Genomic DNA, 20,618 nt, shown 5'->3' on the forward strand with positions numbered 1-20,618 from the left:
ATATCTTGACCTAGTAACAGTATTTTTTGACATGGAAAATGAAAACATCTCTACTTTTATCACAAATTCTAATGTAAATTTTCTGGTTTTGTTTTTTTTTTTTTTTTTTTTAGTTTAGTTTGGGTTTTTTACTTAAATCTACTCAAGGGCTGTGTCATTATGCTTTCTGACACCCAACTGTCCTGTTATTCTATAAAGAGAGGAAAAACAGTAGAGTGAGATAGCACTATGGCTGTTGGCTCTTCAGAAGTATGCAATGCACTGAAATGACACACAGCCTTTGTATCAATGTAGCATAGAGTGTAATACAAATAAAAGCATAAAAAATAATAAAACCACTGTGTTTTACTGTGGAAAAGTGACCCTTGTTTTTTTGTTGGTTTTTTTTAAAGAACTGTGAGGAAGAAATTTCTTTATAAAAATGCAAGAGAACCAAAAGAAAATATGAGAGAAAATATAAAAAAAAAAGTTTTGTTTGTTAGAGATGGAATACATAGTGGCAGTAATTATCAGCTCTGTGAATACTGTGTATAGTCCAAGTCTAAGTGACATTAGTGTGATAACTAAGTATTTGCTAAAGAATATAAGAGAAGCTACTTCTCAAAATCAGAGAGACACAGTCTTATTTTTCTGCAGGTAAAGCCTCTTTTTAAAAAAACAGTTTTGACATAAGAAGTACTTAACTTTAATATAAGTCAAATTGGAAGCAACACTAAGAAAACACTGGCTAAACTACAGTTTACTTCCTCAGACTTTAAAGAACTTGGAAAATGAACACGCTCAGACTTGCAGCACATATTTAATTTGACAAAAAACATTTTCATTGACAGGAATAGATAATTATATGATATTAATGGGAGCGATACTGCTATTACCCGCTTTAGTTCTACTTAATACACTGAAACCAGGACGCCATTCTGCGGGGTGTTGCATGGACAGTTTAAAGCCTTTTTTTTACATGCAGGTGATTCTGCTTTATTTATGAGGAGACAGTCAGCCCCTGTCAGGGGATTTCCCTTTGGGTCCTTGCCTTGGGCTGGAGGGAACAAACTCCCTTTCCATGCCTTTCAAAGGCCATGGTTATGCTTCTGCTGAAGGTAAAAGGATTTTTCTCCAAAATTCCAGATCAGTCAGACAAAAGCAGGATCAGGATAGCCATTTGGAGTTGGTAACTTAAATGAGTTGGTGAAACACAAAATCTTGATGTGTAACAGTGTAGGAAAAATCTATAAGCAGGAAGTGTGCTCTATGTTAATAGAACACAGGCCAGATTCTTCCAAAGCATCAACAGATTTCAAAATTATGCCCAAGTTTCCATAAATGTTTTGAAATACTTTATGAGGCTTCTTAGGTTCTTACATTGGTGGAGGTAATGAAACCACAAGTGTCAGCACTGTCTCTTTGGGCTGTGCAGTCAGCACCTTGGCTTTTACCCTCAAAGCCCAGTCCACCAGGCTCTGGCTTGCTTTTGGGTTGATGGGGTGGTGGGCTGGGTTGGGTTGTATTGGTTGCATGCATTGTCATCTGGAGTGGCTAAAGTAAGGAGTGATTTTTTTTTTTTTTTTTTTTAATATTAGCTCTGCTTCGTTCTGCATTTTGATCACTTTGTGTTTTTGTTTGCAGTCCCCACCCAAAGGTGCCACCATCCCTTACCGTCCCAAACCTGCCTCTGCACCTATCATTTTTGCAGGTGGCCAGGTAAGAGCAGACACCATTTTGGCTTCAGCTGGAAACCACACCGTCTTGGCCCAACCTCAGCCAGCGCCTGTTAGTTTTCAACTTTTACTCTTTTCTGCCTGGTATAGTATTGCTGTGCTTTGTCTACTCTGCGTGCTTACAGTTGGCAGGGAAGGAGAACACTGCATTGCGAACTTGACACAAATTCTGGCATTTTACCAAGGTTCAAAATAAAATTCTGTAATCAGGAAAATTTACGAACTAAGAGGTGTTCAAATCAGATGCTCCCTGAGTGGAACAAAGCTGTTTATTGTACCAGGTTTTTCCACTCTTAAGCTGCAGTTTCACCAGCAGTATACGTGGTTTTGTCATCTTTTCAGAGATGATCAAACAGAAGCATACCTTTTCTCATGAAAGGCATCATTTTTCTCTCTTCTCACAGTTTTGGGACCAAATAGTGCATTTTCAGTAAAAATCTCTATGCACATAATTTCCACTGCTTTAAGTTCCTCATGACCAAGAAAAATTGGGTTACAGGAAGTACGTATGTGTAAGTGTAGCCCTTCCCAGTCATTACATGCAGCAGCCTGCAAGCACATTGTTCCAGTTTCTCTTTAATATAGTGAAGTTCTGATGATTCCCCCTTCATCTTAAGTCATATCTGTCAGCTTGATCTTTAAAAGCCCATGTGCAATGTGACTCTTCCTTGTCTTTTGACAATGCTCTGAAATGGGCCTGCAGTGTGCCAGTGGGACATGAGGGAAATTAGCTCCGCCATCACTTGTTGCAGGGGGAATGCATTTTTTTAACTGATGAGCCAGCAATGAACACACCTGATATGTACCCGAAAAACACCTTAGGAGGCTTACAAGGGGACTCCTAAAGTCAACAGGCCAAAAGCAGCACTGCCCAAGGATGTGCAAATGCAGAGGAGTAAGATGCTGCAAGCCCTGCCCAACTCAAGGGAAACTGATCTCCTGAATCTGGCCCAGATAAAGGCAACCATCTCTCTACTTGTGATTCACATACTTGAAGCCTCTCTGGCATTAAGGCACCCCCATCCAGCCAAATCTTTTCCCCAAACTGACACCAAAGCCCCTTTTAAAGCAGTTTCCTGACAGGAAGGGGCCACTCATCTGTATGGCAGGTCCCACCTCCAGTCCCATTAGCCAAGCGCAAGCCATCAGAACCATATTACCAAGTACCAGTACATAGAGGGTGGCTGCCAAGAAGATGGAGACTCACTTTTAAAAGGGGCCACATGGAAAAAACAAGGATTAATGGGTACAAGTTACTCCTGGGGAGACTCCAATTGGACTGCAGAAGAAAATTTTTCACCATGAGAACAGTTAGACATTGGAATATTTTCCCAACATTAAGTTTAAGTTTTGAGTTTTGAGACTCAGCTTGACAGGGTGCTGAGCCACCTCTTTTAAATTGTATTGTTACCTAGAAAGATTGGATCAGATGATCCTTGAGGTCTCTTCCAACCTGGTATCCTATGATTCTATGATAAAAGTTTGCCCAAAATTGGTCAGTGACTTATTCAGAATCATTTATTCTATAATATATACATTAAGTTTACACTGCAGTGCTTTCCTTTAAGAAAGATTTGTGTATACATATATGGAGCAGCCCATGTTGCCAGTATTGTAATTGCCACTGCCTTCAAAGACTGTCTCTGAATATGATTACTCAAAAATGTTGAAAGTGTTTGCTAGAGTGTTGTGAGTGGTTTGTATAAATAATTGAGTGTGTCCTATTTTAAGGTCTAATAGTTCTTGTCATCTTCACTTTTATCAGTTAAAAAAAGTTTTCAGTTTTCTAATGTAGCCTTGTTGAGGTGAGAAATAAAAGAGACAGACTTTCTGTTTGCTTTTAAATTAGTCTCTGACTAAGCAAACTTTTTAGGAAAATAATTGAACTGTGTTTGGGAGTCAATATGGACAGACCAGGTTTCAGAAGTGGAAATTAATACTGAAAATGCAATTTTATCAGTACTTTTTATTCCAACCAACCTTTTGGCTGTTATCAGAAATTATTTTTCCTTTATAAACTATGTTGTGGCTATCTTGAAAGGTTTTGGGTTGTTTAATGTTTGCATATCAATAACATTAGAAAAATCAAGTTCTAATTTTCATTAACAAGTTTGGGTTCTTCTGTTTTAAGTATTTCTTTTAATTCTCTTTGATACTGCACTGCATGACAGAACTAAAAAGAAGCTGAGCACTGTCCTGTCCTGCCCTGCTCCTTAACAGTATTTGGCATATGCTCTGTTTAAAAAAAAAAATAAAATAAATCCAGCCTTTCTGCCTGATGGAAAGAAATTGGAAATTTCTACCCCCTGTGAGACATTGCTGTTTAGATGAGTACTCATGAGGTACATCTTTGCTTTGCATCTCATAGCAGTTTTACTGTTTAAATTGTAAATTTGTAGACCAGATCATTTCTGCTGCTATTGATGCCAGTACCTAGGTAGGAAAGTTGCCCTTGGCTTTGATGAACCCATCACTCATTTCCTTAGTGAAACATTACAGTGCAGATGTCTCAGAAGCCTCTACAAGGCTTGTACTTGGCATCTTTCAGGCACAGAAGGGCACAGTTCCTCTGCCAAGGGGTAAAGCAGTCAAAGACAGTTTTTTTCAACCTAAGTCAATGAAATGACCTTTTGGGAGACTAAGAAGTGAAGGGCTTTGTTGCTTTTTGTGATGGGAAAGAATATGCAAGAACCATCTTGTCCATGCTGCTGTGATGGTTCTCATTGACAACCACATAAAAGCCAGTCTGAGCTCTGAATGCTCATTAATTTTGTTATCTCTCCAGTTTGTTTGCTTCCTCCTATGTATACATGGCAGCATGAGGGAGTGGAGTAAGAAAGGAATTATTTCTTTAAGGTTTGCTGGTGATTTATATATATATATATATATATTTTTTTTTTTTTTTTTTTTTTTTTTGGTGGTGGTTTGCTGGTTTGCAGACCACTGCTTGGGAATCCCCCATGTAAAAGATGGTGTCTCAGTTGGATTTGAAGTAAAGACAAGATCAGAAAAGACATTGTGATCCAGCACAGAGGCTCAGAGGACAAAACATGTTTTCCAAACCTGCTGTTGGCACATGGACCTAAGTCCCTATCCAGTGCCATTTCCAGCTATACCCTCCCTGAGGCTGCTCCTGTGCTTGGCCATGCACAGAGCCCTCACTCAGAAAAGCACCACAACAGTTTCTTAAGGTTGTCCTCATTTGGTATAACACCTAAACACATGCCTTGCTTGCTTGAATACATGTTTGCCTAAGACCCACTGACAGCAGTGATCATTTGTTTTGGTGGACAGGAGCCTCTTCTAGTCATTTATAAACAATCAGTTCTGGCCACCCCTCATAGCTGCACACAGGTATGTTTGCCCATGAGCATCCCATTGAGCCCAGGTGCACACACTTCTGTTTGCAAACTGCTCATGTGCATAATGTTTGCTGGATTGTGGCCTTTAAATGATCATTTTTCCTCTCCAGAAGGGAAGTTCTTCTGCAAAAATGTGCATCAAGCAGTTGGGGCATTAAAGGTTTTACTATTCCAACTCCATTAAATGAATTGTTCCATCATTTGCAGAGGATTCATTACATTCTAAGAGGTCTTTTGTCAAATAAGCATTTTGCAAACTAATTATCTCTGTTCGTGTTTTTTATTCTCCCACTACAAATATTTATATGTTTTAATTTGCCCTTCTGCTTTCCTGCCTGTCTAAGCACAAGCACATTAAAATTTTTCTGACATGCCATTACTTTTAGAAAAGCCCTACAGCATGTAATATAAAATTATAAGCTCTCAATAGTTTTTTCTTTGTAGGCCATTGCAGGGAGTTGAACAGAGCCAATAGAGAAAAGAAAGGCTTTGCTAACTGATGCCAGGCATGCCCCCATATCCCTCCTCTCTGTCGTGTGCTTTTATCAACCTCAGTCAACCAAATGACCTTTTGGGAGCCTAAGAAATGAAGCACTGTGCTGTTTTTGTCTCCTTCACCTTGCTCCAGTGCTGCCAGAAGTGGTGCCAGAAACAATGGCCTCTGCACTGCTCCTGTGGTGCAAAGAGGCTGGATTAGGAGGGGGGCAATGTTTAACTTCTTGCAGAAGATAAGGCCACCACTCTGTGAGTCTTCATCATGCTCCTATCTCCCAGCTGGTGTGCCCAGGCACCACAGGACAGGCTGCCACCCAGCACGTGTGCTCACATCCCAGCTGGCATGGAAGCCTGGGGCGTGAGCCCCGTGGGATGCACCAGGGCAGGTATTTGCTGGCACTTAGGATCTGTGGCTATCAGTATCCAGATGAGATGGCTGGGAGCCAGCTGGCCTGCATCCCTGCACACAGCAGAGAGGAGCTGGGTGGCAGGGCATCCCCTGGGCAGGTCTGCCCCATGCTGACTCCCCCCTTTGCTGCTTTGGCATCTCCCTGTGGCAATGGGAGCAGCAGCAGCAGTGACAACACCAGGGAGGGGAATTTTCCACCTCCTGTGCTCCGCAACCCCTGCAGTGTCCCTGACACTGCTCCAAGATGATGGAGATGAACTAAAGACAGGTCCTGAGAACCAAAGTCATCATTGCTCAAGCAGAGGCATTTGGAGTCCCCTACTTGGAAGGGATGCATGGGCAGCCTGACAGAGACCTTACAATACTATGCCAAGCGTTATCAAGCAGCACAAGACAAGCTCCACTCAGCATTGGAAGCAATGCAGGTGGCATTTGCCTGAGGGGCTACAAAGAGCTTTTCTGATGAGAATGGTAATGCTGCTTGTCCCACCTGACTGACCTGTGTCTTAAATCTGTTTTTTTCTTTTCAGGCATTCACAATTCAGGGGCAGTACGCCATCCCTCATCCAGACGTGAGTCCTGCATGTGTAAATTACTCCCCTTTTCTGCCTCTCTCTCTTATTTGTTCCGGGCAACATTTGCTTTCTACAGACATCAATAAAGATACAGCCTAAGGATCCTTTTCCTGAACAACACACTGTTGAGCCGAGTGTTAGCTCAGCTGCATCTCCTGCTTTGTGTAATAATCACTAGAAAGTACATGGCCCAGGAACAAATGACAGTTACCTTGGTCCTTTTTGCATGGGATATATTTGAGTTATTTTAATATGTAATTCTACAGTAATTAGTTAGTATTAACAATAGTCATTACATGTAATAACAGTGGAGATGTCATTTATAACCAGTTCGGGCTTTTTTTTCCTCTACGGTAGACTAGAATGAATTATTAAACCTTTTTTTTTCAATATAATTTTAATTAATCCAGTTTTAGAACATGTAAGATGGTTTCTCTGCTCTGAAATAATTCCATTTGATTGGTTAGTTCTAATTTCCCATCCTGCCCTGCAGTTGACCAAGCTTCACCAGTTGGCTATGCAGCATCCCCCCTTTACTCCCCTTGGGCAGACCACCCCTGGTTTCCCTGGTACGTACCCATGACTCCCTGGGGATGTCCTTCTTCTTAACAGCTTTGTTTCCCGTGGTCATTACATCATTTTAATAATAAATGTGGTCAATGACCAGCGATCCTTCTGGTTTTGCACATTAATCTCTGTTCTTCCCTCCCCTGCCTCTGTTACAGTTCCTTTCATCATTACTAAAATGTGCTTTGTTACATTTATTTAATCAAAACCGCTTCATCTGTGCTATTGGTTAGAGCCCTGAGTTTCTTTTGTTCAGTCCTCCTAAAGTTATTGTGGACCATACAGTATGTACCAGTTGGGCTCAAGTGCAGCACTTGGGCATGCATCTCCTCTCAAATTTCCAGTTTGGTAACATGGTTCAGAAAGAAGCAAACAAAGGAAAACAGTGTGTAATTGTGTAACAGAAATACTGATTAAAGAAATTATGGTATGCTGAAACTCAGGTTTCTTTTAGAGTCTAATGTTTGAAGAGCATCTATAATCATCACTGCTGGGATAAGTGCCTCTCTATCTATTAGATATGCAGGTACAGCTACAAAATGCAGTGGAAATCTAGTTAAATTAAGGACTGCAAATTTGGTCCGTACTTACTAAAGCTGAAGTTGAATTCTTGATTCAAGAATGAGAAGTCAGTTAACCCTGTAATAAATAATTTTTACTGTACTTCACTGAGTACATGCTTGGCATTTTAAAACTTTGCAAAGCAGATGTACATATTTACTGGTACATGCTTTGTATGGTAAATAACATTTTATCACATACATCAAATTCTCTGAGCAACTAGGTTGTTTTATATTCAATGTAAAATAAGCAAATGCAACTCATAATCGAATGTAAACATAAGTAAAATGTAATAAAATGCCCTACTGGCTTTTCAAGTCTTTCTTGTCCACCTTTTCTAGTTGGAAATTAGTATTCTTGGCATGTCTTTATGGATAATAATAATCATCACCACCAAAAAAAAAAAAAAGGAAAGGAATGAAAGAGATATGACATCCAAAATATACTTTTGTTCAGTCATGATGTATCTGATAAAATATCTCCAAGTAAAACTAAATTGCCTTTCCTAGCTTTATTATTTTCCTAAGCTCATTCTTGTCATTAACATGCTGCTCCTTAATCTTCTCCTGGTTATATCTGTGAGATTTATGTTTCTGTAATGTTACAGTGTGTTAGAGCAATAATTCCATTTTTTCCTGAACATTTTCCTTTTGTCCACTCAATTTACAAACAAATGTATGCAGCTTAGAGTATTTTGTACGTTTTCCTTCAGAAATTTCCCTTCCCAGCATTTCTTCAGCAACTAATCCCACACACAATTTCCAAATTTTCCTAGGTTAATTTCCCCATGCATATTTTAAGTTATTAATTTTTCTTTTTTGTATCTATGCATTTTGTTCTGCTAACTGTTCATTTGACTTCCACTTTCATTTTCCGTATTCTAGAACTCCTGTTAGACAGGTCAAATTTCAGCCATCCATTAATTTCTCAATTGATGTGTTTAGCACAAAGTTCAGAGAGTATTTTTAGGGGAAACCCTTCATTTTCTAGAAGCATTTTACGACGCTGTGGTATCTCATGTGACATTTGTTGCTTTGGTGGGTTAAAGGTTAATTATAATAAGACTCGTTTAAAATTACTCCAGCCCTCTGAGTTTTGCATCTTTTGCCTTCTTTTCTGTTTCGCTAGCAGTTCTCTATCTTTCTTTGCTCCTCTTTTTTTTCTTTCTTTCTTTTATTTTTTTTTCCTTTTTTTTCTGTACGTTTCCTTCTTTAAAATATCATTTGTTGTGTCTTGCCCTTCTTGCAAACAACCAGCGTAACATTTTCCCTCTGTCCCCTGAATAGGACTGGATGCCACCACTCCAACCAGTTCCCATGAACTTACTATTCCCAATGATGTAAGTGGACCAATAGTCAGTATCACTTTCTCTTCTCTCGCTCCTCTGTCACCAGAGGGGAAACCTCTCATCTCCGGTTCATTTCTAAACACGAGCCCCCAGAATAAACTTTACAGCATTTTCAGTCTGTTGTGGAGGGGGTATTAGGTGTTAGGTGTGAAATGCTGGACAGAAGCAGCAGCAGTGACTGTCCCCTCTCAGGTCAGGTCTCCAGCATCGCTGGTTTAGTTGCACGCCAGTGCTGGTGCCGCAGCGCTTCACCGGCTTCACCAAAGCCTGGCTGCCTGCTGCTTACAGTGATTTAGAACCAAATTATCAAAATTTGGCTCTCCAATGGCACCAGCCTGAGTTAAGGAGGGTGGAAAACTGTGCAGCACCACGTTTTGAATGTTGGGCTGGAGTCCTCCACGCCAGGGTGGTGGAGAGCTGGCACCGCAATGGCTTGCACTGCACCAGTCTCTGCTGCATCCTGCACTTACTTGAGGTGGCAAAGAAAGGTACTTTAGTTAGGTGAAGGTGAAACATAAGGGATTATTTGAAAAACAAGGGCTAAAAAGATTCCTGCTCCAGCAACTCTGAACCAGCTGTGACCAATAGACCCAGTCTCCACGAGCAATGTGGTGCTGAGTCTTAAAACATCTACTCAGAATGCCCAGCTGATACACTGTGAATCATACAGAAATGCCTTTCCATTTTACTCACTTCATTGCAAACAGGGTGGGGTTTTTTCAGTTTTCATTACAAATGAGTCACTTGGAAAATGGAAGATTTGCCTTCCAGCAAAAAAGGCTTTCAAGCATGAGCAGGGTAACAAATATCAATTATACTACTTAGGAGATACAATATTCTGCAAGCCCTATTAAACTCAGTGGCAATGATTTACAGTAAGAAAAAGTATACAAAATAACAGAGGAGTGAAGGTGGGAGTGCTGTGACTTTGTAAGCTTTCTATTTCTTAAAAGATGCCCAACTGATTTAGCAGTACCTGCTTTACAACCCAATTTCTTGTATGTTGAGAATTTTATGAGAGTTTCCTGTTTATCCTTACAGTCTCAAAGTCTTTAAATCTCACATTCAGGCAGATGTTGTTCTTACCATCAGTAAAATAAGTCCAAGGTCACTCTTCTGAATTCACTTCTTTCTGGGTTCATAGCAGAGAAAGAGAAGGAGAAAGGTTGGAACAGGCAACATGGAACAGGTTGCCCAGAGAGTCTGTGGATGCCCCCTCCCTGGAATTGTTCAAGGCCAGGTTGGATGTGGTTTTGAGCAACCGGGTCTAGTGAGAGGTCTCCCTGCCCATGGCAGGGGGATTGGATTAGATGATCTTGAAGGTCCCTTCCTACCCAAACCATTCTGTGACTCTGATTCTGGGACAGTTGGCCTTGTGTTCTGTAGAGTGATAGAAAATTCTAAAAACCCAGCAGTTTCTTATCTAGGAGGCATGACATTCCCTGGCTCAGCACCATCCTCTGAGAAGCAAACACACATCCGTGCTGTTTCCAATAGGTTTTGCTGGCTGCACAGAGCATATCTCACTGGTACTGCTAGAAGAGAAAAACCAAGGCCAAAGTGGCTCAGCAACAGAGATCAGCAGCTCCACATAGAGTATAAGAAGTTCTACTCTTTGTACTGGGTCAGGGTGTGCATTAAAGGACTGAAAGGCCTGAGAGTGCCCATGTACACTTGAGAGTTTCTCTCTGTGTGTGTGTGTGTGTGTGTGTGTGTGTGTGCAGTGCCAGGACAGAGGAAAGGCTCTCGTGTCCCATCAGGCAACAGGTGCTGCTTGGGAATTTTGTAAGGGAGAAAACCATTTCCCTGTGTGCCTCCTCGACACCCCTGTGCCCTGCTAGACCCTAAGGCTCTCACAGCCCCACAGCCACTGCAGCAAGGCTGCTCTCTGGGCACCTTCCTGGCTACAAATGAGGAGATGAGGAGAGACAGAGGGACATGAGGCAAAGAGGGGTCAGGTGAGGTGGCACAAGTGCCTGTGTTTCATCTGTGTCTCATCAGTCAGATTCTGTCTGCAGAGGGAGGTCAGGGAGGGAGAGGCAACAGCAGTTGTGCAGCCAACCCTGCGTTGATAATTTGACTTCGCTTTCCTGGTAAGCATCTCCCAGCCCTGGCTTTGATAGGCTAACAGTGTGACACAGTGATTACCTTTGTGGTTGATGGTAAAGGAAGCTGCAGGTCCTGGCATGGGGCTATGACACAGCCCAAGGATGGCTGTGGCCAGTCCCCTGCCTCCCCAGCTCCAGGGTTCTGCCCTATGTGAGTCCTGTATCTTTCTTGTGGTGTATGCTTACGTGTGTGCAAAAGTCATGCAGGGGTAAGAAGAACATGAGACTTGAAATATCCGCAGCTGCCAGAGAAGTCAGTATGTATCTGCTTGTGTACTACATGTTTTTAAAAAATAAGGTGATGGTAAGCACAAAAAGCCAAAGTCTGTAAGAATCTGATGCAGCAAAAGCAAATATGAAGTCAATAAAGACCTCAGACTTTAGCCTAGTTTACAGAAAGTAATATTAATCACCATTAACAATGCATAGGCTCATATTAAAATAAAATTTCTTTACTCCTTCCATCATTAAGGCAATAATGGAATTTTTTTTGTTATTAATAATTACTATAACATCATACTGCTTTCTTCATGCAGTATGCTGGTAATTGCAACTAACCTGTTGCTAAATAACAAAGAGATACTAGAGAATAAGGAAATGTATTTTACAAAAAGTTCTTTTGTGTATACTGAAATGCCCAGGCTTTCCCTCCAAATGGTAAATTCAGAAGATTTGCCTAGGTTTTCTTATAACATCTGGGTAGCTTCAAAAAGAGAAGAGAGGGCACGTTTCTCCAGGTCCCTTTCAGAAGTCACTTGAATTGTTATATAGTATCTCCTTTTCTTCAACAAAACCTCTTACAGGGGCATTTGCTTGCCTTTCTTCCTTGCTGGGCTCTTGTCTTGCTTTCCACTGGTGCCTAAATTGCACAATAGAATTGTGTCTAACACAAATCCCAGAAAATCCCAGAATCCTAACTGTGACTTACAGCAAGGCCACCCACCACCTACACATTACAGGAAAAGTACACTTCACTCTCCCTGCTGCCCTCTTCCGGAAAAGTCCTGAGAACAAGTGCCATGTTCTTATAAAACTAAGCTGCTGGCTGAGTCCATCCCTTCCTCAAAAACTTTCCTGTTGTATTAGATAGTTTAAAGGAAGTGGTTAAGCAAAGACTTAATAATCCACACAAGACATGCTGGAAAAGGTCCTGCAGTGGTGTAAGTCAAAGCATTTCTACTGAAGGCAAGGGACCTGTGAATTCAAGCTCAATAAATTCACCTTACTGCCAAGAGCCTCCCATGTAACAAAGAAATAATGTGCAGAGCAAAGCTACAGAATGAATAGATTCTGTCAACTCAACATATTTAAGGAAGCGTGATATCAAAAAGTTTTGGGGGTTTTTTTGACACTTTTGATATGTTTGAATGTGACCTGATTTTTTTGTCTCCCTTTAATCTAAGGAAATGGCAATTGATTTCTCAAGTAGACCTGCCCAGGTGAGGTCAAGAATCAATAGAATGATTTCACAAGTGTAATATTCATCAGAAGCAAAGTGAGACCTTTGGTGGAACAAGGCACTTCCGAGCACAAAAAGTAATTTCCCTTGAACCACCTACTCCTCACTTTAGGGAACTGAATGGGAGCTAATGTTGGACCTTCAATAAACTGAAATGCACACAAATCTGCAGAGCCATTTGGGTTATAGTACATGTAATAGGAAGGCTCATTTGTGGAAATAATTTCTCAGTTTTCTGTATGCTTTCTTGCAAAGCCTCTGAAATCATTCTAGTCCTGATTTTACATTACCCTGGCAAGGAAATGAAGTTGGTTTTTTATTATTTTTGGTTGGTTGGTTGGTTTTTTAAGAAGCAGAGAGTATTTCAGCACCTCTTTCCAGGCCCTGCAGTAAGTCTGTAAAGAACTCTAATCATACCTCAGGAGATTATTTTTCCCTATAAAGTATTCTGCCTTAGCATTTCAAACCCAAACTTGGAACTAAGAAAGCCTGTATCTTTATGAAAAATGATTGAAGTCTCTCCTTCATGATGAACACCTGCTTGCCCAATTAATGCCAAGGATTTGCCAAAGCCAATGGAGGTGCTTTGGGTTGGAAGTGGAGAACCAAGTAGAACCACATGTACCTGTAGACAAGTATGGTCAACCTCTCTGCTCTCAAGCTGTAGAGACCACTTCCTTGGTCCTTTTTCCCAGTACTACATTCATTATAAGAAAAGAATCTGATTTTTTTACCAGTATTTAAAAAGAAAGTGAGCTCCACATCGCTTCCTCTGGCAAGCAATACACTGTAGTGTTGGACTTGGATAATAAAACAAAAACTAAAATTCTTGTTCCCCCCAGTGTTGCAGAAAAGTAATGCAGTGTGATGGGCTTAGAGGAACAAACCTTTAGGAAACATCCAGCAGAAGGCTCTGTCATTCACTTCAGCATTACGGGGAAAAAAAATATATGTGTAGCATTTATATTTAGCATTATGGCAAATAAAAAAAAAAAGGAGAGAGGGATCTGTAGCAGAGATGGCAAAGCATACAGGGAGAAACTATCAGCATGAAGAGTCTGGGGCAGAAGACCTTCCAGTCCCAGCCTTCAGGACTCCAGACTGAGACCTCTTGACACTGGTACCAGTAGAACTTTACTGAAGGACAGAGTAAAACCAGAAGGATTTAGGGCTGGTTTGTTTGAGATTTTTTTGGCGTGAGGAGAAATGAGTTACGTTGTGTTAGAGGAAGGCAGATCATAAGAGGTGTAGAGAAAGTGAAAAGTGAATAGTTTTTCCCTAATGCTCACAATCCAAGAAGGAGGGGACAGCAGCTGAAATTTTGAGATGTAGGGACAAATGGTGATACTTACACACAACACAGGAGCAAGTTCTGCAGGTCACTGCTCCGGACATTCTTGGGCAACAGAAGGGGAAAGAGTTTCAAAAAGAAATAAGTCAGATGGACTATGGAGTTTAAAGGTAAAGACACCAGATATGTCTCAGGTGGTCTGTAAGACTTAGGTGGGAATTTGGGATACCATTGGAAACTATATTTTATACCTTACACTGTTTTTCTCCTCCTTTCTGTAAGCATGTGCTATTGCCACAGCTAGAGACAGGCTGCTGGGCTATTCTGCTCAAGTCTTGAGAGAGATGAAATCAATATGCATATACATACACATATTATTTGTGTGTGTTTGTGTGTACATATGTGATTATTGTAGATATTATAAATATATATATTTGGAGTATATATATTTTACTACTGTGCATAGGAGACTTGGCATAGGCTCTAGTAGGTTTGGCTCCTCTCTCACACAGACCAGCTTTTTCACTTGTTTTCCAGAGAATTTCCTCTTGATTTATTCCTTAAACACAAGTAAATCTCACTGAACGTTGAGCAAGCATGTGAGCACCAAAAATAATGTGGCGCCTAAAGTCCTTGAGGACATGTTTACTGTCCTCCATGCTCCCTAACTTGGTCTATTGAGCCTGGAAAAGCAATGACCCTGTGTCTGTGAAACACACAGCTTTGGATGCAAAGCAGCAGCTTTCAAGGCCTGGGCGAACCTTACTTTTTATGGTAAGGGACTTCTGTGGGGCTGAATTACACATAGCCTGCCAGATCCTGTGAAAAGACCAGCTAAAGAACAACGGGGGGGCAGCATTAGAAAGGTCAGTCTTGAAAAGAAATACGTGCTTGGATGCAATTTGACATGGCTTCATCTCAGAGCAAGGCAAGGTGGTTGTTTTTATGTAAAACCAAATGTCCACAGCCTGATTGATCAAAGCCAGTCCTTTGAAATTCCTCCAGAACCAATCAGCTCTTGAATATTCAGATACTGCACAGATTTCAGTGTAAGTGATATGTAATAGCAAAGGCACCCCAGAGAAAGCCCAGGCTCCTCACCACTACTGTCTTCCCTGCATGGCAAATGGAAAAGTGTATTCTATGTGAGCCCCAGGTCATGTTATGGTTTGCAGAGCATAAGGAAGCAGCTGGTTGTCACAGCAACAAAGGATGACTTTGGAGAGCTTCAGACCAAAGATTACCAAACCTCTTTTCCAGGTGCTTGCATCACCAATATCCTTGATTGGTCTGTAATGAATTCTCACCACCTAACTCAAAGTGAGCTAAGAGACTGCAGATTCTTTCTGCTGACCCACTTGGGTTGCAAGTCCTGATGGAGGACCCTCAATATATACAAGTGCCTTCTCAAAGCTGGTGACCCAAACATGTGAGACTATATCTCACAACCTGTCTGAAGAACCAGCAGTTCCATACAGTTCCTCTGCTTTGAATGCCACAATAACAGCCATGCCTGTGAGCTGTACTGCTTGAAATGCCTCTAGATAAAACAATTTTGTAAGTTTTTTTACACCAAGTAATTTTAACAGATTATTGCCCTTCTCCTTTGGGTATATGTGCAGTCTATATTTTCCTGTTTTAGAATTTAGGATATAATTATTAAAGCAAGCAGAAGCAGATTCAGGCATGCACATGGGGTGAGAAGTATAAGAGAATATGAAAACACGATGGGCACCATAACAACTTCTTCGCAGATCCTGAATCCTGGTCACTGCTTCATAAAATCACAAGCAGCAACGGATGGATTCTTGATCTGTCACTTTAAGATCATCATCACAAAAACAATTAGATGTTGGTTGTGGCAGAAGGAGATACTGAAAGCTTCCATTCCTGTTGGCCCTTTCAAGCCAACCTGACATCTGGGGGAACAACTCTGGATAGCAGTCAAGTAAAGGCATCCCACAGTTGTTCCTCACTCTGCACGCCATTCTGCTTCTGCAGTAGTGAATGCATCTGAACAGATTTGGGCAAACAAGAACTAGAGTATGGTATGCAGGTGATTCACAGGAACAGAATTATGGAAGTCTGCCTCCATGTTCTAATACATAAGGGTGGATGTAGTGCTGCTAGCTTTGCTGAACAGTGATGCTCTGGTAGGCCCACCTTTACTTTCCTCACACTGATGCTGTACTCTGATAAAAACTAACCCCCACCATTGGCTGGCTCTGGTGCTACTACCTGTGGTCTCAGTACTCCTGTCTCCTGCTTCACTTTCACTACCTGTGGACCATGCAGGGCAGTGACACTGACACATAGGAACGGGATGCTTAGGGATGCCTGTGCTGCCAGCAGCCAACATACACAGGCACGTTTGTGTGAGTACAGAGCTGGACTAGAGGCTTCCCAGTGAAGCTCACGTGAGTCCTCTGCAGTCACACACTAAAACAGGTCCTCAGGATAAGGAGATGGAGCTCAGAAAGAGGCCCTCCTCGTTGAACACGACAGGAAACCCTGTGTGTGCTTCCTGAAACTCCATTTTCCCCCTCATGAGTGCTCCTTTTGTGCTTAATCTGTTTCAGCTACCTGGGTACCCACTTCAGCTTCCTTGTCCCTGAGCATGAAGTAAAGATTACACTGGGGAGGGTTTCTTCTTTGATAAAATGTCTGGATGATGTGAATTTGCTTCTGGCAAGATAGTCAAAGTATTGCTGTAGCAGAAAGAGTAACATGTCCCTGCAGCAGCAGGAAGGGTGGGAGGGAAGGGCAGTCTCTGCATCTTGTCATCTCCTCTGCCAAACTGGCAACATCATCCCAGTGTCAACAGACCTGTAGGACGAAGTTTCCATTTTCTACCCATTCTGGCCATTGCTGAGCTTTTGAATACCCATCCTCTTTTAACACAAAACAAAAGTCCCTCTTGGAAATCCCTTACAGAAGCCAAAACACCTCAGCCTCAGCTGCTGGCTTGCTGCTCGCTTGCTTCCGGGGACTCCCTGTGCAGGAGAAGCAGCACCCTGGCACAGCTGGCACCACACTCCTGCTCCCCAGCTGCAGCAGTACTGTGTGATCCGAAACACCTTCTCCAGGTCTTGCTCACAGCTTCCAAAAGCTTGTGACTCCACCAAAACCATTTAAACAACCTTTAAAGCACAGATAATTGAAGATAACACCAACACATTTTTCCCCCTGAATTGGGGGTATCTAGAGACACACATTCAGGCTCAGTTTTCTTCACAAAATACCAGTTCTGTTAAGATTTTGTGAAGGAACACAGACAGATTTCAGTCTCTTCCTACACTTGCTTCTGCCTGCAGTTACAGAACTGTAAATCCCACTGACTTTAATAGTGCAGGACTGGTCAAGCAAGGAGCGTGTGTGCCCAGAGAGGGCTAGGGCCAGCAGACACAGGGCGAAGGTGCAGAGACCCCCGGCAGTAGCTTTAGGTGATCAGCCTGGCTCCCAGCTGCTGTTCTCAGCCTGCTGCCACCACTGGCAACTCAAGCTGGACTGTGTTTTGTATTTGGCAGCTCCAGGGCACACTGTCATTTTCTGCCACAGAATTCAGCTAAATGATGTGATGTGGAGTTGGACAGCTGTGCAGCAGTGAAACTTCATTTAGAGACATATGACCAAAGAGCCAATAGGCTGTGCTAGCCATTTCTTCCAAACAGCACAGCAAAAATCTTTTGGTTTGATATTGAGCTTTTCATATCCGTGTTTTTAGCAATACTACAAATTGCAGTTAAGTGGTTTTGGCTTGTGTCTGTGGCACTAATCTCAGTCTTTGTCCCGCTCCAGTTAATAGGCTGCATTATTGGCAGACAAGGCAGTAAGATAAATGAAATCAGGCAGATGTCAGGAGCGCAGATCAAGATTGCTAATGCCACAGAAGGCTCCGCAGAACGACAAGTTACAATCACAGGATCCCCTGCAAACATCAGCTTAGCACAGTACCTCATTAATGCAAGGTAAGTTTGCTCTGTAAGTGATAATGCTTCTGCGAGATTGCTCTGTCTGCTCTCCAGCAAATGTCTGTCTCGGATAGATCCAGAAAGTTGCTTCGCAGTGTCCATTTTGCATAGTATTATTCCATTCCTAATGATTTGTTAAGCCTGTATCATTAGAACCTGTGTTTGCTGTTGGTTTATATGGCGAGGAGCTTAATCTGGTGCAATTCAAGGTCCGGGTTGAATGACAAAAGCTGAAAAATCTGAATATTCCCATTAGCATCCACCTAAAATATAAGCAGATAACTTAAATGAAATGACAATCATAAATTATTCAGAAGAAAATACTTTTTTTAAACTGTCCTAAATGGCAAATATAGTGAAGCACATTCCAAAGCAGATTTAATTTACTAACTGGAAATTGCTGCTCAGAGTTGATACAGAAATGACATTGGGTTGCTAAAGAGGCACAGGATTTGTTTTTTCAGAGACAGCCTCACAAATTTGTAAAAGGTATTCCCTAATGAGACAGACTGTGACTATCTGCTTCTCCACTTCTCAGTGCCAGAATTAATGAAACAACTGGCTGTTTAGCTAAGCTGTTGTGAGGGCTTAAGTCTCTATCAGTTTTGTTATGATTATTTAGACAAATATTAAAATTTATACCACCTTTATTTGCAATTATCCTGAGGAGACAGTGCAATGGATATAGTGCTGTCTCATAGATCTACTTGTAAATGGTGGACCAAGGCAATATATTGTGGGGAGGGGGAGTACCTACATATTTTACTGTTTGTTTGGGTTTTTTTTTTCCCTGCAAAATACTCTGGTACGATTCAAGCTTTGTGTTTAACTATGTTTGCTGTTAAGGTAGCAGAAAGTAAGTGATTTATATGGGGAGCTGTAGTCATAGGAGGTCTATAGTCTCCTGTGGTCCCACCTCCTCTCCAGCCCAGTTCTGCAGTACACCACTGCAAGCCACTGTAAATGTCTTAGTGGAGGAGAAGGATGTTTGTGCAGCTCTCTGTTCCAGCAAACAAAAAATATGACTTTTTACAATTCAGTTTGAACGTAGTTTTCTAGGGAGAAATACGTTGAGGGGTTGTGTTGTGAAGTCTAAGATTAAGATGTTTCTGGAATCCTAGAGCAACCTACAGCTCTTTTGATTTATATTCTTTGTAGCAAATATAAGTCACTTCCATAAGCCCTGTAATCAAATAAAAATGTGTTCCCTCCTTTAACCCTTAAGGATATGTTCTTCTCTTGGTGTTCAGGGATTCCCCACACATCGAGACGAGAATAGACCCCTTCACTTTTAGTTGCACAAACACCATATGGCATGCATCTGGATCTCAGAAGATAACAATTTAAGATCTTCAAGACAGCTAAAGCATGTAAATAATATAATGCACTTATTAATGGAGTTGCAGTGAGCTGCTCACCAGAGACAGAAACTCTAGTGAACAAACTTCTGTTTGACTCACTTTAGAAAAGTCTGTGAACTCTCACACTTCTGTTTATTACTGCTTAACGATTCTTTTGACGGAATTGGATATATCTGAGGTCTTTTAACATACTTTTGCAAAGAAGAAAACTTCTCAGCAGTTATATACCATGGATGCTCTATCTATACCTTGTGAAACCCGAAACAAAATACCTTCCTCCTGTTGAATTTCTAGATATTAGTGATTTGTTACCATCTTCTACAATAAACCATCATCTATTATTATGTATCATGTGTTGAAACTGTACTTAGGTGAAGCAACTTCATTTGTAAATGAAGACTCTTAAAGTAATGTGTAATAAATTAAGCTCTATGGTAACATAGGATATTAAGGTGGCTTTTTCATTTTAAAGTGACACTGTTCCAGATTTCTCTTTTCCCAAGAGAAATTCCTGTCCAGTTAGGTTCCACCACAGCAGCAGTGTGAGTTTGCAGTCACACTGGAGGAAGAACTGGGGAACTTTCAGCAAGAGGGATTTAGGTGCTTGGGCAGGTTTCTGAGAGGCAGATGTCAGCTGCCACTGCCTGTGCACTCTGGGAGACAGTTTCGGTGCTTTTGGGTCCTAAACCTGCCACAAGTACTGTTGTCTCTTTTGAAGCTGTTGGCATGAAGTAAACAGTGTTGAGAAACAGCTATGTATAGTAACTAGGCTGCCCACAATATATTCTGGTATGTCAAAATAATAACATTATTAATAGTCATTATAATAAATAATAATGATAATAATAAATTAAAGCCATATAAGCCTTCAGGGTAATGTGGAATTTTTTTTTCTCTCCCACAAGATATGTTATTCTTGTGGATTGGATTTCCAGGGCCAATATTTCTGCATAGATCTGTGTCCTACAGCAGCATAGGGTGTAAGGAAAAAAAAAAAATCTATCCGCTGTATTTCTGAAATGAACTGTGTGTATCTCTAACTATCCTCCAACCAAAGTTGCCATCTATAGAATAATTTATCAAGTTGTTTTAAGACTTTTGTTGCAATCTGGTGTTGAATATGTAAATAATATACTCTAAATTATAGATCTATAAATACATTTATACAATATCAAGATAGGTGTTTAAATCTTTCTGTGGTATTGTTTTGATTCTGTATTGAATACCCAAGCGCTGCCCACTGTATGAGTAGAATGTGTCCCGGCTTGTTTGCAGTAGAAGTGTCTTTTTTCCTGTAAAAGCTTCTGTCTTCTGAATGGTCTCTACTGTAGTAACTGGATTGTCGTTGTCTGATTCCATCTTTTAGCTTTTATTAAGAATGAACCAGAGCTAAGGT

General features: G+C 41.2%; 1 protein-coding gene across 2 annotated transcripts in view; it reads left to right on the forward strand.

Moving 5' to 3' along the window:
- The window catches only part of LOC103526272 (poly(rC)-binding protein 3), a 402,909-nt gene that overhangs the window by 369,787 nt on the left and 12,504 nt on the right, over window positions 1-20,618 (forward strand). For both annotated transcript variants that reach the window (XM_030445461.1, XM_030445463.1), the window contains exons 10-14: window positions 1,624-1,767; window positions 6,512-6,553; window positions 7,050-7,125; window positions 8,971-9,023; window positions 17,689-17,858. In XM_030445461.1, coding sequence (XP_030301321.1) covers window positions 1,624-1,767; window positions 6,512-6,553; window positions 7,050-7,125; window positions 8,971-9,023; window positions 17,689-17,858 — 485 coding nt within the window. The remainder of the gene's footprint in view (window positions 1-1,623; window positions 1,768-6,511; window positions 6,554-7,049; window positions 7,126-8,970; window positions 9,024-17,688; window positions 17,859-20,618) is intronic.

The sequence above is a fragment of the Calypte anna genome, chromosome 2 (genome assembly GCF_003957555.1).
Source record: "Calypte anna isolate BGI_N300 chromosome 2, bCalAnn1_v1.p, whole genome shotgun sequence".
NCBI classification, from domain to species: Eukaryota; Metazoa; Chordata; class Aves; order Apodiformes; family Trochilidae; genus Calypte; species Calypte anna.